The 19,342-nt window shown below is 39.4% G+C and overlaps 1 protein-coding gene across 2 annotated transcripts; it reads left to right on the top strand.

The window, feature by feature from the left end:
- Positions 1-15,591: 15,591 nt before the first annotated feature.
- LOC145167507 (cyclin-C1-2-like) lies at positions 15,592-18,846 on the top strand. Of its 2 annotated transcripts, none has more exons than XM_079086720.1 (11): positions 15,592-15,740; positions 15,885-15,903; positions 16,054-16,113; positions 16,263-16,369; positions 17,007-17,046; positions 17,262-17,306; positions 17,418-17,536; positions 17,651-17,765; positions 18,236-18,280; positions 18,366-18,513; positions 18,591-18,846. In XM_079086720.1, the coding sequence occupies exons 3-11, from the start codon at positions 16,082-16,084 to the stop codon at positions 18,693-18,695; spliced, it is 756 nt and encodes a 251-aa protein (XP_078942846.1). In that variant the 5' UTR covers positions 15,592-15,740; positions 15,885-15,903; positions 16,054-16,081; the 3' UTR covers positions 18,696-18,846. The 2 variants fall into 2 exon arrangements, with proteins under 2 accessions (XP_078942846.1, XP_078942845.1); XM_079086719.1 differs by having other exon boundaries at positions 15,885-15,946.
- The last annotated feature ends 496 nt before the right edge of the window (positions 18,847-19,342 follow it).

Raw genomic sequence — 19,342 nt, 5'->3', positions numbered from 1 at the left:
AATTACGATATCAGTTGGATATTTTTAATATCGATATGACAAAGAATCCCATGCTAAGTCGTGTATCAACTATTGTTGACCTATGCAAAGGTCTCGTGGAAACTTAGAAACGTGAGACATATTATTTGCTTGATAGAGTGGATCGGTTAAACTTGACACTTCCAGTTTCTACTGCAACAACAGAGAGAGGATTTTCAGCAATGAAAATATTCAAGAACCGTATTCGCAATAAGATGTCAGATTGACTTTCTCTCAAACAACTTGGTGGTTTACATAGAAAGAGAAATTGCTGAAAACATTGATACGAAGTCGGTAATTGATGAATTTAAAGACCTTAAAGGTCGTCGGATTGAGTTGTAATTCTTCTTCTAGGTATTTTTGGTGTTTTATTGTTGAAAAAAATGGTTTCTTTTTATGTGTAAGAACAGTAATTTTAGGTATTTTTTGGAAGTAATTTTAGGTATTTTTTGGAAGTAATTTTAGGTATTTTTGGTGTTTAATTGCTAATTTTTCTTTTGGTTTTTTCATGTATAAAAACGTTAATTTTAGTTTCTAATACTTTCGGCCCCCAAATCAATCGTTCAAGCTCCGCCCCTGAATATGAGGCTTGAAAAACGACACTTTGATTCTTAAAGTCAAAGCTGAGCTATTTCCATTGAACGTATAAGTATTAAATCAAATTAAATTACACTACCATGGAAAGCGCAATAAGGAGAAAAATCTAATTAGACAAAGACTTTGGAGCCAAAAAATTGATGGTGCCGAAAAGGCGGAAATCTCTTTGATAGGTTGCATCAAAATCCCGAGGTACTGTCAACGACTTTTCCATGGTTGCAACTAGAGGTGGCAATCGTGTCGTGTCGTGTCGGGTTCATTTCGTGTCGAAACACTAAACAGGTTGAAAGTGCTTGACCCTAACCCAATACATTTAATTAACGTGTTGTGTCGTGTCAACCCATTTATTTTCGAGTCGAGTTTGTGTTGGGTTTCAGGTTAGAAGTATACCTTGAAATATGTCATGTCATATGAGGTTAAAAGATTGAGCATGTTGAAAAAGTAGGAGTTGGGTAGGCAGAATGGAAAAACTAATAGTTTGGATGCAGAATAGATGAAGTCATAGCAAGTTCAAACGACAAAATTGAAAGAGTATGAGTTGGGGAGGTGGAGGACAAGATCATGAGGATGAGAGAGTGATTAAAGGGACTATATAGTTTGGGAGAAAATGAAAAAACTGAAACTGAAGTGTTGATCTAGATGACTAAATCATTTCAACATTACAAAATAACTCAATCCAAAGGTTTTCTTTTACTTATTGTTTTGGTTTGTATCTTTCTAGTTTTTTTAAAGAATTCAAAAAACTTGGATATAAATAAACGCGTCATTTTCGAGTCATATTCGAGTTGAAATTCCCAAACCTAACCTTACCCGTTTAGTTTTCGTGTCGTGTCGTGTCAACCCGTTTATTTAAACGAGTTGAAAAATCTTACGCAAACCTGTTTATTTCGTATCGGGTTCGTGTTGAGTTTCGTGTTGTGTCAATTTTTGCCACCTCTAGTTGCAACAAAAGATTTTCTCTTTGCATTTTTATTAGAATAAACAAAGATTTGAGTAACTGGTTTTGTATTTCAATCCAAAAGATAAGAATGACAACGATTTAGAATAGAGGTTTAGGGGTTTGATAAGATTGAATGCAAACTGAGTAGTTTATAGATTTTGGACAACGTTGTTCATTACAAGTCATCATTCTCTATAATTGTGTTTTTACACCAAGAACATGCAATAGCAGGGCCGGCCTTAAGCATGTGCCGAGTGTGTGACCGCACAGGACCGTGTCATTTAGGGACCCCCCTTTTTTTTTAATATATTGTATTATCTCGATATATAAAATATTTTGAGGATGCAAAATAATAAGAGGTTGTAGGCTAGATGGTTATGCGCTTTTCACTCCATGCTTGTGTTTTAGGATCGAAATTAGGCGCTATCCATGATACTCTTTTTTTTGTATTACCTTTTTCCATCTTATATTCCTCAAATTGTCCTCAAATTGAAGCCACACATCCCACAAATACCATTCATTAAATAAATATCATTAAGACGCAATTATCATACTCGTACAATATCCAGTTTATTTTTTATTATTTAATCATTTTATTTAAAATTCAAATTTTTTGTATAATTATAAGTTTATATTGTTGTTGGCATTGTTCTTTCTTGTATTCTGATTTTTGATTTATTCAATTGAATCATAAAATTTTATTTTTATAATTTTAATTTCATTGAATATTTGAGTGATTATTGTTATTTTATTTTTAAAAATTATGTCTCCTACGTATATTTCGTAGTAAATAATGTAGAAAGGGAACAAGAGTTGAAGAACTAACAAAGGCTGAAAATGGGTGACCAATTTTGCTTCAGTTAATGCGAGGAGAGTTTCGCGATTCATTTAGCTGTATAAAATTATCTATTGTCTTACCGTTTTTTTTGTTTATGTTATAATAATTATAGTCGAATTAATGAAGTTTGATTATAAGTAAAAAATGCACATATATTTAAGGGACCATTTGGTAGCCTTCGCACAGGGCCCCTAAAATCAACGGATCGGCCCTATGCAATAGGTATAATGGATTTAACTAGATTTTTGAGGTGGAGCACCAAAGATTGAGACCGAAAAGAGAGGAGGAAGAGAGTAAGTGGGTGTTCAAAACTGTCAATCCCCCATGCCCCAACGCCATAATGTATTTCTCCAAAATATAAACAAGGGTAATATGGGTATTCTAGATTATCTTATAATTATAATGATTTTAAATTATAATAAATAACTATAAAAATGTTTAAAAATAGGATTTGGGCAAATATGATATTTTAAAAGATTATAAAGGGTATATATGATATTTAGAAGTTAGACTGGATAAATATGATATTTTGATATTTAAGAAGGATATATACGGAATTCTCCCAAAAAATTTTATCGATTGTAATAATTAGAGTTGATCCTGCTGATTACCTTGGGGAAATTAGTGTCTCCTTCTGTATATCATAGAAAAAGCTTGTCTTTGTACAAAATTTAAAATTGTGTTGGTTATGTGTGTTGGGCCTGGGCTGCAAGCCCAAAGAGTGGTTTTGTACTATGTGCAGCACAAATGGGTGCCCAGAAATTATGACCATGTTAAACAAAAAAGGATATGAGATCTAAGATATCAACCGCTTTGATTTGATATCATTTTATTTCTAAAAAGACATGGTTAACATGAAGAACTAAGAATAATAACATTGAGAGAGAGATAGAAATATCAAGAAATAAGAATGCACTATGAGTGCTTGCTGCTCCGCCCGCAGCGCTTGCTGCCTCCCCTCCAAATCCTCGATACGCTCTCTGGCAGCGCGAATGCGCGCTTCTTTCCAGAATAAGTAATAACAAGAAAGATAAATAAAAAAATTATACCTAAAGAATAACTCAATACTCTAACCTTATGATTTATCATAATCTTATGTCAAAATTCGTTTAATAAGTCAAAGGTATTGTATATCAGTTAGATAATGGTCAAATAACCAACTCTTTTCTCAAGAAGAAAGCACATGTTGATAAGTGGGTCATCAAATTCATGTACTTCTTTTTCCTTTATTGCGGTAGTTTTCTATGTTACGACAATAACATAAACGTAATGAAATATCCTTCTTTTAGTTTCATCGAGATGTACGTAAGGCCTCCATCAGCAAGTGAAAAACACTTGTTAGTGATTTGGATAAAAAACATGAGGTTTTAAGTTTGTGGCAAGTTGTATGTTTGGTTTGGATATGAATTACAAGAATATTCATGGAAAAGCAGGACACTTTTTGTTGCCTTTTGAATTTTGATACCTGGGCTCAATTATTATGTTAACAACTAGGTGTGAGACTCATGTATTACATAGGTTTATTTTAAAAAAATTAAATATGAAATTTTAACAATTGGAAAAGTTTGAATCTATAAGAAAAATGAGAAAAAATTTGAATTATTAAAATTAGTGAGGCTTTAAAATGTATTGAATACATTACATATATAAATCATTTCTAATAAATACCTTACATATATATTACCTTACATATTAAATGTGGAATTTTAACTTAATAAAATGAAAGATACAATAAAATGACAAGTGGAAAATAGAATTTTTGTAGTAAGCACTGGGATTGTACCGGATATATGGAAGGCAGCAGAGTAAAAGGATGATCAGAAGTTCTTCGATTATTGGTAGTAAGCACTGGGATTGTAACAGATATATGGAAGCACATACGGGTTGGATGCCCGTTGAGGTTGTGGAACGATTAACACTGACGCGGAGTCAGGGGAGCTCGAAAGTGATGCAAGGATAGATCTTTGGATTCCGAATTATGGTTATGGTCATAAGCTATGGATGTAGTGGTGTTCCATCCTAGGGATGGCTGGACCATCGTAGGCGTGCCTGGTCTTCCAGCCCGAGGCTGATTGGTCCAGGTACGATGTGTATGAACGTTATAGCTGGGTGTTCAGGAGGGTTGCTCGGAAGCTGTGAAATGTTCCATCATGTCAGCGCGATAAGGGATTTGATCCAGGGAGGAAACGGGATGAGTTTCCATTGGTGCAAGTTAATAGGGGTAGTGCCAGTTGGGCGAAAGATAGCGATTTAATACTGGGTCAAGACCCGGTGGTTTAGAATGGTATCCAGTTTTCGCAGGTGGCGAATGAATGCGTAAGACGGAAGTAAGGTAGTGTCTTCAGGTGGCACTTAGTTGATGAGTGTTGTCATCAGAGAAAAGAAGCCGGTGGCCGGCTTGAAGCAGTTATCAGGACCCTGCAAGGGAAGAGGTGGATTTTAAGGATTCGATAACTGTGTTTGAAGGAATCTAGGTCGGTTTGAGATCAGTGGATGCATTGTGGGAGTATCATCCGGAAGTTTGTGTTGCCGCAGGCTTCTAGGACGAAGCCTAATTTAAGTGGGGGAGAATTGTAACATCCCAAGTTCGGAAGCAAGAAGTTGGAGGGTGCTAAGTGTAAATTAAGGAAGCTACTCGACGAGTAGGTGTGCTACTCGTCGAGTCGGAGCGGGATTGATCGCGGGTTAAGTGGCCAACTCGTCGAGTCGGAAGACGTGCTCGACGAGTTGGTGCTGGAATAAGAAAACCCTAATCCCGAGGGTTGCACCCTATTTAAAGGACTTTATGTCCTTCTCCCAGCCTCCTATTCTCCCAGAGAGTTCCAGGAAACCCTAGATTCGAGTGAGCCTCCATTAATAGAGAGAATAGAGCCTTGGAGGAGAAAATCTTGGAAAGGGGCTTGAAGATCAAGAGACTTGCTGCATAGGAGTGGTGTAGATCCAAGATCTACTTCAGTTGGAGCATATATTGGAGGTATTAATCTGTTTCTTGGGCTGTTTTGTATCTAGATCTTTTATCATTTGAGATTTGGGGCATTTTTGGTATGATTGTGAGCTATTTCGAGTTAGAGGCTTAGATCTGAAGTTGCTACTTCAGATCTAGGCTTGTGATGGTCCATAATGTCATAAAGCTCCTGTCTAAGAGTTATTGGTGAAGCCCCTTTGTCATAAACCCTAACCCTAGAGTGTTTTGGGCTTATATCTCCTTGGTTTCACGTAAAGTTTGCAACTTTACGTGAGGGTTAGGCTGTAGAAGAGTGGATCTATGGATTGGAGCCCTTGCATGGCTCGAAAAGCCTCTGTATGGATTGAGAACTGGAGAGACTCGGCGAGTCACATGGGTGTACTCGACGAGTTGTATGAAGATTGCCTTGGACTCGACGAGTCTGTTCTTGGACTCGGCGAGTCTGGTCACAGAACCCAACCTCTTTTGGTTAAAGCTTTGGATTAGTGAGTTGGTTGGTGACTCAGTGAGTTGGACAGGATGGGATTCCAAGATCGTTGAACTCGACGAGTCTTAGGGTGACTCGGCGAGTTGAGTCGTGTTATGGGAGTTTTCTGAGTATAAGAACTCGGCGAGTCGACGAGCTGACTCGGCGAGTAGAGTCAACCAGGAAGGTTGACTTTGACTGAGGACTTTGACTTTGACCAAGAGTTGACCAGTTTGACTTCCAAGGGTATTTTGGTAATTTTGGTATTGGTTCTTTGGTAGTGTTCTGTGGTGAAGTTCGTGTCGGTGGTCGGAGCAGCTTGGTCGTATCTCTTCAGTCGGCAATTGCAGGTGAGTTATCCTCACTATATCGATAGGGTCTATGGCACCAAGGCCGACCCTTTATCGGATGGAAATCCGGGTATTGTTTGTTATGTTATTGCTTTGCTAGATCTGCATCCTGGTATTTAGGATGGTGTTATGTTAGTGACCTGGTTAAGGTCGGTACCCGGTATATAGGGTAATGTTATGCTAGTGACCGGTTAGGTCAGAATCCTGGTTAGGATGTTGATATGCTATGTGATCTGTTAGACTGTTTGTCTGGTTAAGGATTTGTTAAGCGATTAATTGTTTATGTGCATATGTTTGTTTGACGGGGGTTGGGTTGAGGCGGGTCCTGCTTTGTGCTGTAGGCCAACATACCCAGGGCGGACCGGATATTTCGAAGGCCCAGCGAGCGGTCCGGATAGGCTGAAGGCCCCAAGAGGGCGGACCAGACGTGCCGAGGCTCGGAGAGTGGACCAGGCCGACTGAAGGCCCGGTGTGGGCGGACCAGTCATACTGTAGACTCAGAGAGTGGACCAGGTGGATTGAAGGCCCGGTGCGAGCGGACCAATCACACTGTAGACTCGATGTACATGGCTAGATTCGGAGGGTGCACCAGGTGGACTGAAGGCCCGGTGCGGGTGGACCAGTCACACAGTAGACCCGTTGTACATGGCTGTTCTATTTGTGATATGTTATGAGTATGTTTATGTGTGGTTGGTATTTTGGGGGTAACTCACTAAGCTTTCGGGCTTACAGTTCAGTGTATTGTTTCAGGTACTTCAGGAGATCGTGGCAAGGCGAAGGCGTGATCGTACTGCTCCTCATGTTTTATGATTTATGTGATATGGTCCTGGGGGATACTCTGATGTTTAAACTATTTTGAAAACGAGATGTATGAACTTAATGGTTTTGAATGAATTAAAATGTTTTAATTTGGCTCAATTTTTGTAAGTGTTACAAGTTGGTATCAGAGCCTTGGTTTGAGTGAATGGGAGGAATATTTGTGTGAATCCAGTCTCAAATCAAGGAGAGATTTTCAAAAATAGTTTTCAAAATAAGTAAAGGAGGACGCAGAGGGTACGATCAGCCGGAGCCAGTAAGTAGACCCCAAAATACCATACAAGTTATTGATTATGAGATATGTTAGAACAACATGCTAGTACTAGGCTAGGGAATTTCAGGAATTGCATGATAGAATTGCCTGATTATGTGATGCCTACTAGCCTAGGGTTTTCCTTATATGAGATATTCAGCTTTCCTCTAGGAGTGAGGATTGAGCGTTCGCCGTGTGAGTGTATATGGTTAGAGTGTTGTGGTGATACTTGAGACAAATATGGGTAGGTGTAGAAGGTAGTATGGGCCCGTACTACTGAAAGCACAGGACCCATATGCGTATCAAGGAAGTCACAACTCTCTAGGGTATCAGTTATGAGATAGTTCCCCGGGCGGGTATGTGATGTGTCTAAGGGTCTTGTTGGTGTATTGCAGTATGGCGATTACGAGACGTTTCGGGGCAGGATCCGGTTCGGGATCGGGATCAGGAGAGGGTGTCCAGGATGGACCAGTACCACCCGAGGTCATTGGTCAGATGTGTACGGATGAGTTGGATGCCAGGATTCGCGAGATCCTGCATGATGAGGTTGCTGCCATGTTCAGGGCTGAGTTGCCACAGATGTTTGGGTCGATCAAGACCGCCATGGTTGAGTACTTTGATGAGCGCTATGCAGCTCTTGCGGAGACGGCTACCGCGGCAGCTACAGCGGCTGTAGCAGCGGCAGGGGGAGGAACCGGTCGAGGTTTTCAGTATCGGGACTTCGATAATACGAAGCCCCCTACCTTTGATGGAGTTCAGGATCCTATCATTGCTATAAGATGGTTGTCAGACGTGGAGGGTTGTTTCTTCACGTGTTCATGCCCCTGCGGATCAGAGGGTGAGGTGTGCTCTGAACCTTTTGAGGCTCGGGGCGAAGGATTGGTGGAGGTTGATTACGGGATCTTATTCTGATGCGCAGCGGGCTGCGGTTACTTGGGATCAGTTCCGGGAGATGTTCAGTACTCGTTATGTTCAGCGGGTAGAGAGAGAGAGGTTGGCTCAGGAGTTCTTGGAGCTGAAACAGAATTCGGAGTCGGTGACGGAGATCACCAGGATGTTCACTGAGAGGGCGATGTTTTACCCGGAGTTCGCGTAGCAGGCTCAGATGTCCCGGTATCTAAGTATGCTCAAGAGGGATATTAGACAGTTTGTGTCCACGCAGAGATGTGATACCTTATTAGAGTTGCAGGAGGCCGCCAGGCGGCGTGAGTTGGAGATTGAGTTGCAGTTGAGAGAGCAGAGGCAGGCCCCGGTGCAGTCACAGCCGTCGCCAAAACGGTTCAAAACCGTTGACTCCAGGATTAGGGGTCAGAGCAGCCACACTTGTGAGAAGTGTGGGAAGGGTCATACCGAAGTTTGTAGGTCCGGTGGTGTGTGCCGCAAGTGCGGGAGAGAGGGGCATTATGCGAGGGATTGCCGTCAGTCAGCCTCGGTACAGGATATGAGGATTTGTTATCACTGCCATCAGGTTGGACACTTGAGGGCCAACTGCCCACAGTTTGCTGCTGGATCGGTGCAGGCTCCAGCATCGGCCACTTTGAGGATTACTGGCGGGGGTCAGGGTAGAGCGGAGCCTCCGAGGGCTCAGGGACGCGCATTCCAGCTTACAGCAGAGGAGGTCAGGGCAGAGCCAGATGCAGCTGCGGGTATGTTTCCATCTTGTTATCTTGTTATTTGTGTGGTATTGTAAATCTGTCTGCATTGTTCCGCCTGTTTCGTAGTATGATTGAGGATCTTAGTAGTTAGGAGTTGTAGTTGGTTAGCATCCAAGAGGATAGATGATCGGGAGGTAGGATATATGATATCTTTGCTGGGTATGGCACCTGCGATGTGAGAAGTGTTCGGCTGAGATTCTGCTTCCTTGGAGTTCGGGTGTGCGATGGCGGAAGGGTTATTCGGTGAAGGTTACTCACTCCCGAGGGAGTCAGTTCATGGATAAGAGGGAATATATGGAGTAAGGGCGATCGAGCTATGCCGGTTTTGGGCATCGGTGGTTAGTAGTCGGTGCACTAAGTGGGGGAGAATTGGAAAATTCTCCGGTGAAACAACATGCATCCAAGGATGGTTAGCTGTTTGGATTTCAGCAGTGTTTTGCTGAGGGTGTGGATCGGTGAGAGCAAGTGATAGACAAGTGGGGCGGAGCACAGACCATGGTTTTCGGAAAAGGTGACTGATTATTGTAAGGCCTAGGGTTAGGCCGGGAATTGAGTATATGGAATGGAGCTGGAGTTCGGAACCCCAAGAGGGCTAGAACAGTATGCACGAGAGAGATTCCCAGGAAGAATGGTTCAGGATGGTGTACAACAGTTTTGAGCGGTCCGGATAGACTGAAGGCCAGAAGGCGTACCAGTCAGACCGAAGGCTCGGGGAACGGTCCAGACAGGCTGAAGGCCCAGGAGGGCGGTCCAGACATGCTGAAGGTTCTGAGAGTGGTCCAGATAGGCTGAAGGCCTGGTAAGGCGGTCCAGTCATGCTGAAGCCTCTGTATGTGTTAGTAGATCTGTATGCGGAGAATGAGTGAATATGTCGCCATGCAATAGTAATCGATATGGTCTGGCCTCAAGTATTGAACATGATGATGGAGTCGGCCGGAGGCCGTGCGTGGGCCTAGTTAATTATGTGATCGGATTCGGAGTATATGGGAGTTCGAGAATAGCAGTTGCTCTACATGGATAGTGTAGAGTGGAGTTTAGCTCAGTGGCACTTATAGGTGCGGTAAGGGTTGTTGAGTAGACTTCCTGGAAAGGGAAGGTATGTAGCTCCGGAAGGAGTGTGGGTCCTCTGAGAGGAAGGCAGCAGAGTAAAAGGATGATCAGAAGTTCTTCGATTATTGGTAGTAAGCACTGGGATTGTACCAGATATATGGAAGCACATACGGGTTGGATGCCCGTTGAGGTTGTGGAACGATTAACACTGACGCGGAGTCAGGGAAGCTCGAAAGTGATGCAAGGATAGATCCTTGGATTCCGAATTATGGTTATGGTCATAAGCTATGGATGTAGTGGTGTTCCATCCTAGGGATGGCTGGACCATCGTAGGCGTGCCTGGTCTTCCAGCCCGAGGCTGATTGGTCCAGGTACGATGTGTATGAACGTTATAGCTGGGTGTTCAGGAGGGTTGCTCGGAAGCTGTGAAATGTTCCATCATGTCAGCGCGATAAGGGATTTGATCCAGGGAGGAAACGGGATGAGTTTCCATCGGTGCAAGTTAATAGGGGTAGTGCCAGTTGGGCGAAAGATAGCGATTTAATACTGGGTCAAGACCCGGTGGTTTAGAATGGTATCCAGTTTTCGCAGGTGGCGAATGAATGCGTAAGACGGAAGTAAGGTAGTGTCTTCAGGTGGCACTTAGTTGATGAGTGTTGTCATCAGAGAAAAGAAGCCGGTGGCCGGCTTGAAGCAGTTATCAGGACCCTGCAAGGGAAGAGGTGGATTTTAAGGATTCGATAACTGTGTTTGAAGGAATCTAGGTCGGTTTGAGATCAGTGGATGCATTGTAGGAGTATCATCCGGAAGTTTGTGTTGCCGCAGGCTTCTAGGACGAAGCCTAATTTAAGTGGGGGAGAATTGTAACATCCCAAGTTCGGAAGCAAGAAGTTGGAGGGTGCTAAGTGTAAATTAAGGAAGCTACTCGACGAGTAGGTGTGCTACTCGTCGAGTCGGAGCGGGATTGATCGCGGGTTAAGTGGCCAACTCGTCGAGTCGGAAGACGTGCTCGACGAGTTGGTGCTGGAATAAGAAAACCCTAATCCCGAGGGTTGCACCCTATTTAAAGGACTTTATGTCCTTCTCCCAGCCTCCTATTCTCCCAGAGAGTTCCAGGAAACCCTAGATTCGAGTGAGCCTCCATTAATAGAGAGAATAGAGCCTTGGAGGAGAAAATCTTGGAAAGGGGCTTGAAGATCAAGAGACTTACTGCATAGGAGTGGTGTAGATCCGGGATCTACTTCAGTTGGAGCATATATTGGAGGTATTAATCTGTTTCTTGGGCTGTTTTGTATCTAGATCTTTTATCATTTGAGATTTGGGGCATTTTTGGTATGATTGTGAGATATTTCGAGTTAGAGGCTTAGATCTGAAGTTGCTACTTCAGATCTAGGCTTGTGATGGTCCATAATGTCATAAAGCTCCTGTCTAAGAGTTATTGGTGAAGCCCCTTTGTCATAAAACCTAACCCTAGAGTGTTTTGGGCTTATATCTCCTTGGTTTCAAATAAAGTTTGCAACTTTACGTGAGGGTTAGGCTGTAGAAGAGTGGATCTATGGATTGGAGCCCCTGCATGGCTCGAAAAGCCTCTGTATGGATTGAGAACTGGAGAGACTCGGCGAGTCACATGGGTGTACTCGACGAGTTGTATGAAGATTGCCTTGGACTCGACGAGGTGGAAGAACAACTCGGCGAGTCTGTTGAAGATTGCCTTGGACTCGACGAGTCTGTTCTTGGACTCGGCGAGTCTGGTCGCAGAACCCAACCTCTTTTGGTTAAAGCTTTGGATTAGTGAGTTGGTTGGTGACTCAGTGAGTTGGACAGGATGGGATTCCGAGATCGTTGAGCTCGACGAGTCTTGGGGTGACTCGACGAGTTGAGTCGTGTTATGGGAGTTTTCTGAGTATAAGAAATCGGCGAGTCGAGGAGCTGACTCGGCGAGTAGAGTCAACCAGGAAGGTTGACTTTGACTGAGGACTTTGACTTTGACCAAGAGTTGACCAGTTTGACTTCCAAGGGTATTTTGGTAATTTTGGTATTGGTTCTTTGGTAGTGTTCTGTGGTGAAGTTCGTGTCGGTGGTCGGAGCAGCTTGGTCGTATCTCTTCAGTCGGCAATTGCAGGTGAGTTATCCTCACTATATCGACAGGGTCTACGGCACCAAGGCCGACCCTTTATCGGATGGAAATCCGGGTATTGTTTGTTATGTTATTGCTTTGCTAGATCTGCATCCTGGTATTTAGGATGGTGTTATGTTAGTGACCTGGTTAAGGTCGGTACCCGGTATATAGGGTAATGTTATGCTAGTGACCGGTTAGGTCAGAATCCTGGTTAGGATGTTGATATGCTATGTGATCTGTTAGACTGTTTGTCTGGTTAAGGATTTGTTATACGATTAATTGTTTATGTGCACATGGTTGTTTGACGGGGGTTGGGTTGAGGCGGGTCCTGCTTTGTGCTGTAGGCCAACATACCCAGGGCGGACCGGATATTCCGAAGGCCCGGCGAGCGGTCCGGATAGGCTGAAGGCCCCAAGAGGGCGGACCAGACGTGCCGAGGCTCGGAGAGTGGACCAGGCCGACTGAAGGCCCGGTGTGGGCGGACCAGTCATATTGTAGACTCAGAGAGTGGACCAGGTGGATTGAAGGCCCGGTGCGGCGGACCAATCACACTGTAGACTCGATGTACATGGCTAAATTCGGAGGGTGGACCAGGTGGACTGAAGGCCCGGTGCGGGCAGACCAGTCATACAATAGACCCGTTGTGCATGGCTGTTCTATTTGTGATATGTTATGAGTATGTTTATGTGTGGTTGGTATTTTGGGGGTAACTCACTAAGCTTTCGGGCTTACAATTCAGTGTATTGTTTCAGGTACTTCAGGAGATCGTGGCAAGGCGAAGGCGTGATCGTACCGCTCCTCATGTTTTATGATTTATGTGATATGGTCCTTGGGGATACTCTGATGTTTAAACTATTTTGAAAACGAGATGTATGAACTGAATGGTTTTGAATGAATTAAAATGTTTTAATTTGGCTCAATTTTTATGGGTGTTACATCGTCTTCATTGTTATCGAATCAAAAGCAAATACTAGAATCGTATGCACAACGATCAAACCTCAATGTGATGGACCCTGGTGAAAAGCGATACCATAGCCTTCGCTTTCAATCATCTTCTAGTGGTCTTCGAATCCCAGGATTCTGTTGGGTTCGATGATCAACCATCTACTGTTCATGGTTATCAGATCAAGTCTTACATGAATCAAATGGAGTCATTAACCCCAAAATCACCATCATTTGGTTCTTTAGAAAAGTATAAATGGTTTGTATTCTTTAACGAAAGGCCTGCAAAACCAAACCCTGTGAGTGAACCAAACAAGGGGATGATATTGGAAGCTCTAAGACATCCTCAAACACGAGGAGGAGAATCAGAAAACGCATCAAAGGAAGCGTATGTAGAGAAAGAGAATTTGTTGAAGGTCGTTTTGAGACAGGCATCAGAGTTGCAGTTGTTTGCTTGCAGACAACAGGGAAGCAGGGGGATTTTTTTTTCTGGAGGAAGAAGAAGAATGGGGAAGAAGAGAGAAAGGGGAGGAGACGAACTAAGAGAGAGAGAGAGAGAGAGAGAGAGAGAGGAGAGGGTGGGACCCCTTGCATATTAAATTTTATTTATTTAAAAAAAAAGTAATACAAAACCTCATAAATGGTCATTGGGTAGTGAACTGACAAAAATGCCCATTACTTAACGGTGAAATGCTAACGGAGTGAGCCGGAAGGACCAAATGTTAAAAGTTTTGAAACCACAGGGACCATTTGTGAGGTTTTTTGAACTTAGGGATTAAACTTGATATTTTCGAAAACCACAGGGACCATTTTTGAAGTTTTGTCAAATTAAATATGAAATTTTAACAATTTGAAAAGTTTGAATTTATAAGAAAAGTGAGAAAAAATTTGAATTATTAAAATTAATGAGGCTTTAAAATGTATTGAATACATTACATATATAAATCATTTCTAATAAATACCTTACATATATATTACCTTACATATTAAATGTGAAATTTTAACTTAATAAAATGAAAGATACAATAAAATGACAAGTGGAAAATAGAAAATTCAAAAATTCTAGAAAATATCATGTGTCCAAATGAAGGAGAAGAGGACATGTGGCAAAAAGTTATTTATTTATTAGAGAGGATTCGGAAAACAATTTTTTGTAGATTGGCATACCTTGAGAGGACCAATGAAGACTTAATAAAGCTACTTCATTGACCAAGTTTCTGGAATTGAAGTCACAAGAACCACATCAACAACCAATGCTCACGGCTTCATCACCCATATTTCTAACGGCTACAACACTGGTGAAAGAGGAATCCAACTATCCGGTGGTCAAAAACTAAGAATCACAACTAAAATATTCCTTAGAAGTAAATGCATAAAAAAAAAAAAAAAAAAAACGTTGCTATTCTATGTGTTATATTATTGTTGTAGTGGAAAGTAGGATGCAGTAATAGAATAAAGATTAGAAATTATAATGTTACACTCGAAAAAATTTGGATGATGTTTTCAAAATCGGATAGGCAGCAGGATGTTATAATTTGAGTTCGCAGTAAATGATAACTTATTTGTCAGACAACTTGTTCACCGAATGGCCATTAAGCTAGTAAGTGATCTACACCCCATTTGTCTCCATTCGATTCTTATGATTTGTTTTATTTTTTAAACAAATTTTATTGAGACATAAATTGTAACATGCTATTCAATATTCTCTTAGCTAAGCCTTCCTTGATTTTACATTTTTACCCATTACAGATAAATATAACCAAAATATGTCTATTTATTAGTGAATGAGTTCAAAACACGACCTTTATATATCGTATATAATATTTCTAAATTTGGTTATTACAAACAAATATCTCATAGATCTAATTAATGATATCCATATATGGATATGTTCTAGTGAATATGTATCACTTGAATAAAAAATTTAATCAAATTTCTAAATTTTAGATATTCTTTTATAATACTAAGAAGAGATATTTGATGAAACGTTTTGTGACAAGCAATGGATGATAATACTAAATTGCTGCCATCCATAATTTTATAAAAGATCATTTTACATATAAGTTCAAATAACATTTGTGGTTCAACATTCTAATCAATTAATAGGTTTTATAAGTTGTAGTTGATAAAAATGCTAACAAAAACAATAGTGGTTGCTAAAATGAGTAGGTTCGACGAGTTTGACAACATTACGATGCTGATTGTTTTCAGAAAAACTACATATCTCCTCATATTATTTTATAAGTATTATGTTATAAATTACTTGAATTACCAATTATAAATTATATAAGAAACATAATAACTATAAAAATAAACTATTATTATTATTTTTTCGCTTTTAATCCAGTAATCATTCATTTATGTACAAGATAAAACAAGGGTCATTTAGTTTACCAGAAGACTCATTTTTGGTATTCGCATATGATCCAAGATATGCATCAATCGATTGAAATAATATATTTGATTTTATCGCCGTTTTTCAAATTATTTAGGTGGTATTTGTTTTCATAAACTCTTCCAACTTTTTATATCTACATAGATACTAAATTTTTTTTGGGTTTCGAACACTGCATATATAAAAACGTCTACGCATCCTTTTCATGTGGAAGACACAAGAAAAAAAAAACTTGCGCGTTCCACCCTCATCGCCGCTACAACCTTTCATCGGCGTTCAGCCTCCCGTCGCCGCCTCTCCCTCGCTGGTGCTCCGTCCCCCCGTCACACACCACAGGTAGGCAACGCCCTTCTCGATTTTCTGAAATCAATCAACTAGGGTTCATGTATTTTGCTATTGGTCAAAGTTGTGATTTTGCTAATGGGTTCTCTTGAAATGTAAAAAAATCTCACCTTTTTTAAATTGATTGAAATTATGCAGGAAACAGTAAAAAATGGAGGTACTTGAAGTAATTTGAAGATTTCAAAGTCAATATTAACATGGTACCAGATTAAAAACCGGGTCGATATCCGAGATCCATATACCGAGAAGATATTCTCCAACGATCTAGTCAGATCCCACTTCATTAATTATTCCTTTTTCTGCACAGAAATTTCTGCGCTTTTCTTCCGGCAACAATGGCGACTGATTTCTGGACATCCACACACTAGTAAGATTCACTAAACCTCGTTATAATCATCTAATTGCGTTTAGTCGTAGCATCCCTGCTCCGATTTGATTGATTTCTTACTCGCTTCATGGAATTGATTCATTGAACTGATGTTTCTGCTTGTGGCTTTTCTGTTTTGTTGTCTGTAGCAAACAGTTACTGGACCAAGAAGATGTCGATGTGGTGCACAGCCTTGACAAGGAGAGGGGAATCACGCTTGAGGATTTCAAACTCATCAAGTTGCATATGACCAATTGTACCTCTCTCTCTCTCTCTCCTGCTATTTCGGGACGTTTTTTCTTCCCATTGCATGAATTTTGATAGCGAGGGAATATGATCATCATCTCTTTAATGTACTTCTAAACGCATAACTGGTTATACATCAATTTGAATTGACATTTATGTGAAGGAAAATGCACTTTAAGAAGATCATACAAGTCAGGATTTGTGTAGTTAGGCTTTGATAAAAGTTACAGATTTTGAACAAAATCGTAGATTCATGTGAAGCTCATGTTATCTATCTTGATGAGTACAGGAATTTGTTCTTTCAATGTCATACTTTGACTTGTGGGTCAAAGTCAAACCTGGTAGTTATGAAATTCATATTCAATATAGATTTTGGATTTTTATCACAAATTGAACTCCTAGAGTTTCCGGTTTTTAGTACTTTGGTACAAATTCTAATGTAAACAATCTTCGCTTGAAAATTTAAGATTTAGACATCTACTTTGAAGTAAAAGAAATCAGTCCAATTTTGTTTGATATGAATTCAAAATTGCTTTTTTTTTCTTCTAATATTTTTGTACATTATGAATTTCTGGTGCTGTAACTTGTAACATCTGAATGCTTTACTTCATAACACATCATATTCTTATGTATGTTTTTTTCTACAGATATTGTGCGATTGGCTCAAAATGTGAAAGTGAGGCAAAGGTTATATCTCAATCTTTTGTTATAAATTGCAGGAGATATCAACTAACTTTACTCTTTTTTACCAATATAAGCAATGTATATATTTCCTAACCATATTAGCAATTTACTTAAACTTATTCACTTATAATAGCAACATGCTATATTAGCAATTTAGAGTACACTGCTATTATTAGTAAAAAAATGCAAGTTTCTCATTGCATTTAATACTAATTCAGGGTTGTAGCAACTGCTGTAACGTACATGAGACGTGCTTATACGAGGTATATCTATTTCTTTCCAATCTTTTTGTATTTCATAATATCAAAGATTAAAAAAAAAACATTTAGAACCTAATTAATTATTACTAAAATTTTCCATATATTTTGTATTAGGAGAAGTATGGTGGAATATGATCCACGTTTAGTGGCACCAACGTGTCTATACTTGGCATCAAAAGCAGAAGAAAGCACAGTGCAAGCAAGGCTTCTTGTATTTTATATAAAAAAACTATGTAAGATTTTTTTTTCTGAAACTTGATCATTGTCATTTTTTTTCACATTATTTTTGTGGGATTTGAAAAGGGTGTCCTAAAAATTCTTCAAATGTTTTGTATTTGTGTTTGTAGATGCTGATGAAAAGTATCGATATGAGATCAAAGAAATCCTTGAAATGGAAATGAAAATTTTAGAGGCACTAAATTACTATCTAGTTGTCTTCCATCCTTATCGTGCATTGTCTCAGTAAGTCTCTTACACATAGAATGTTTCTTTTATGAATATGAATAATGACCATTTTACCCTTCTCTCTAGAAATGATGCCGAATTATATTTTTTTGTTTACTTGAGAACGGTAATAAACTCAAAATGGTAAATGACCACAATATAAAAATATTAAAAACTAAAATCTTGATTAATAACTTAAGTTGAACATAGTATTTATTAATTAATTTCAAATACAAAAGTTAAATCCTAAAAAAGAAACAGGTTTAAAAACAAATAATACCAAAAAAAGAAACAAGAAGAATAGGCTGAATCTTGGGATAGTTTTTTATTTATTTAAAGAAAACGAGAGTTTGATCCAATAAGTCCATGTGTTTAAATTAAGTAAAAAAGAAACACCACTGTATAATTAAAGTTGATCAAAATAAAAGCCAAAAAATAATGGTTTGACATTGTATTTTACTTGTTATAATTTTTGTTATTCTAAAAAGGCTGCTTCAAGATGCTGGGATGAGTGATGCAACTCAAATGATATGGTAAAGATTATTTTTATTTTTAATTATAAATTAGAATTCTAAACCACCTGTCTAATCTTGATTTTATTTTATTGAATTATTTTAGGGGGCTAATCAATGACACATATAAAATGGACCTAATTCTGATATACCCACCACATTTAATTGCATTAGCTTGCATATATGTTGCAAGTATGTTCAAAGATAAAGACAACACATCTTGGTTTGAACAGCTACGAGTTGACATGAATATGGTATTAATTTTGTTATGAATTCGTTTTTTTTAGATTGTTTATTTATTTATTGATTTTTTTTAATAAAATCTCGACAGGTGGAGAAAATTGCAACGGAAATACTAGATTTTTATGACTACCATAAAACGATATCTGAGGAGAAAGTAAATGCTGCCATGCTAAAATTAACGATGCGGATGTAGACTTAATTAATTAATTAACTACTTATTTATCTGTAACAAAATTAGGATAGGGTTTTTAAGGGATTGTAGATTTGAATGTAATATCATGTGTTTATATGTTGCTTGAAGTTTAGTGAACAATGTGACAATATTAGTGATAAAATTTAGTGTACCATGTATTGTAACAATGTATAAAAGTTGGCATAGAACAATGTAACAATATTAGTGTTTCTACTATGTGAAACGCCAATGAGTATAAAAGTTGTGACTACGTTGCACAAAAAAGGATACGAGATCTGTTGGGAAATTTAGGGTTTGTGGTGGAGATCTGGATACTAACTTGGATCGTGATATCACTTTCCGAACTGATATTTCTACCCTATGCCTGGGTTACAAGAAATTCAGTCTAGGATAATCAAAGTGGACACTTACGATTCTAGGCACAGAAATCGTAAGCCAATATGCTAGAGGATTCTGTGAAAGTATGATGAAACGAGAGCTTAAGATCGTAACCCCCTCCTCCTGTAGAGGAAGAGTTGTTTATATATTAAACACGATTAGGGTTTTATTAGGGTTGGACCGTCATTAGTTGCTTTGGAAGCAAGCAATGTTAATCCGGATTTAATGAGGATTTAGGGTTACCAAAAACTAACGAGTTTCGTTAGTTT

The sequence above is a fragment of the Lactuca virosa genome, chromosome 3, assembly GCF_052849685.1.
Source record: "Lactuca virosa cultivar CGN04683 chromosome 3, Lactuca_virosa_CGN04683_v6, whole genome shotgun sequence".
Lineage (NCBI taxonomy): Eukaryota > Viridiplantae > Streptophyta > Magnoliopsida > Asterales > Asteraceae > Lactuca > Lactuca virosa.
This window is presented reverse-complemented; position numbering and strand designations above follow the sequence as displayed.

Bases quoted from the DNA above. Each gene is read 5' to 3' on its own strand.
- LOC145167507 (XM_079086720.1), top strand. From the start codon at position 16,082: ATGGCGACTGATTTCTGGACATCCACACACTA. The intron at 17,307-17,417 runs GTATATCTATTT...ATTTTGTATTAG, and splicing joins ATGAGACGTGCTTATACGAG to GAGAAGTATGGTGGAATATG. The intron at 18,281-18,365 runs GTAAAGATTATT...GAATTATTTTAG, and splicing joins GATGCAACTCAAATGATATG to GGGGCTAATCAATGACACAT.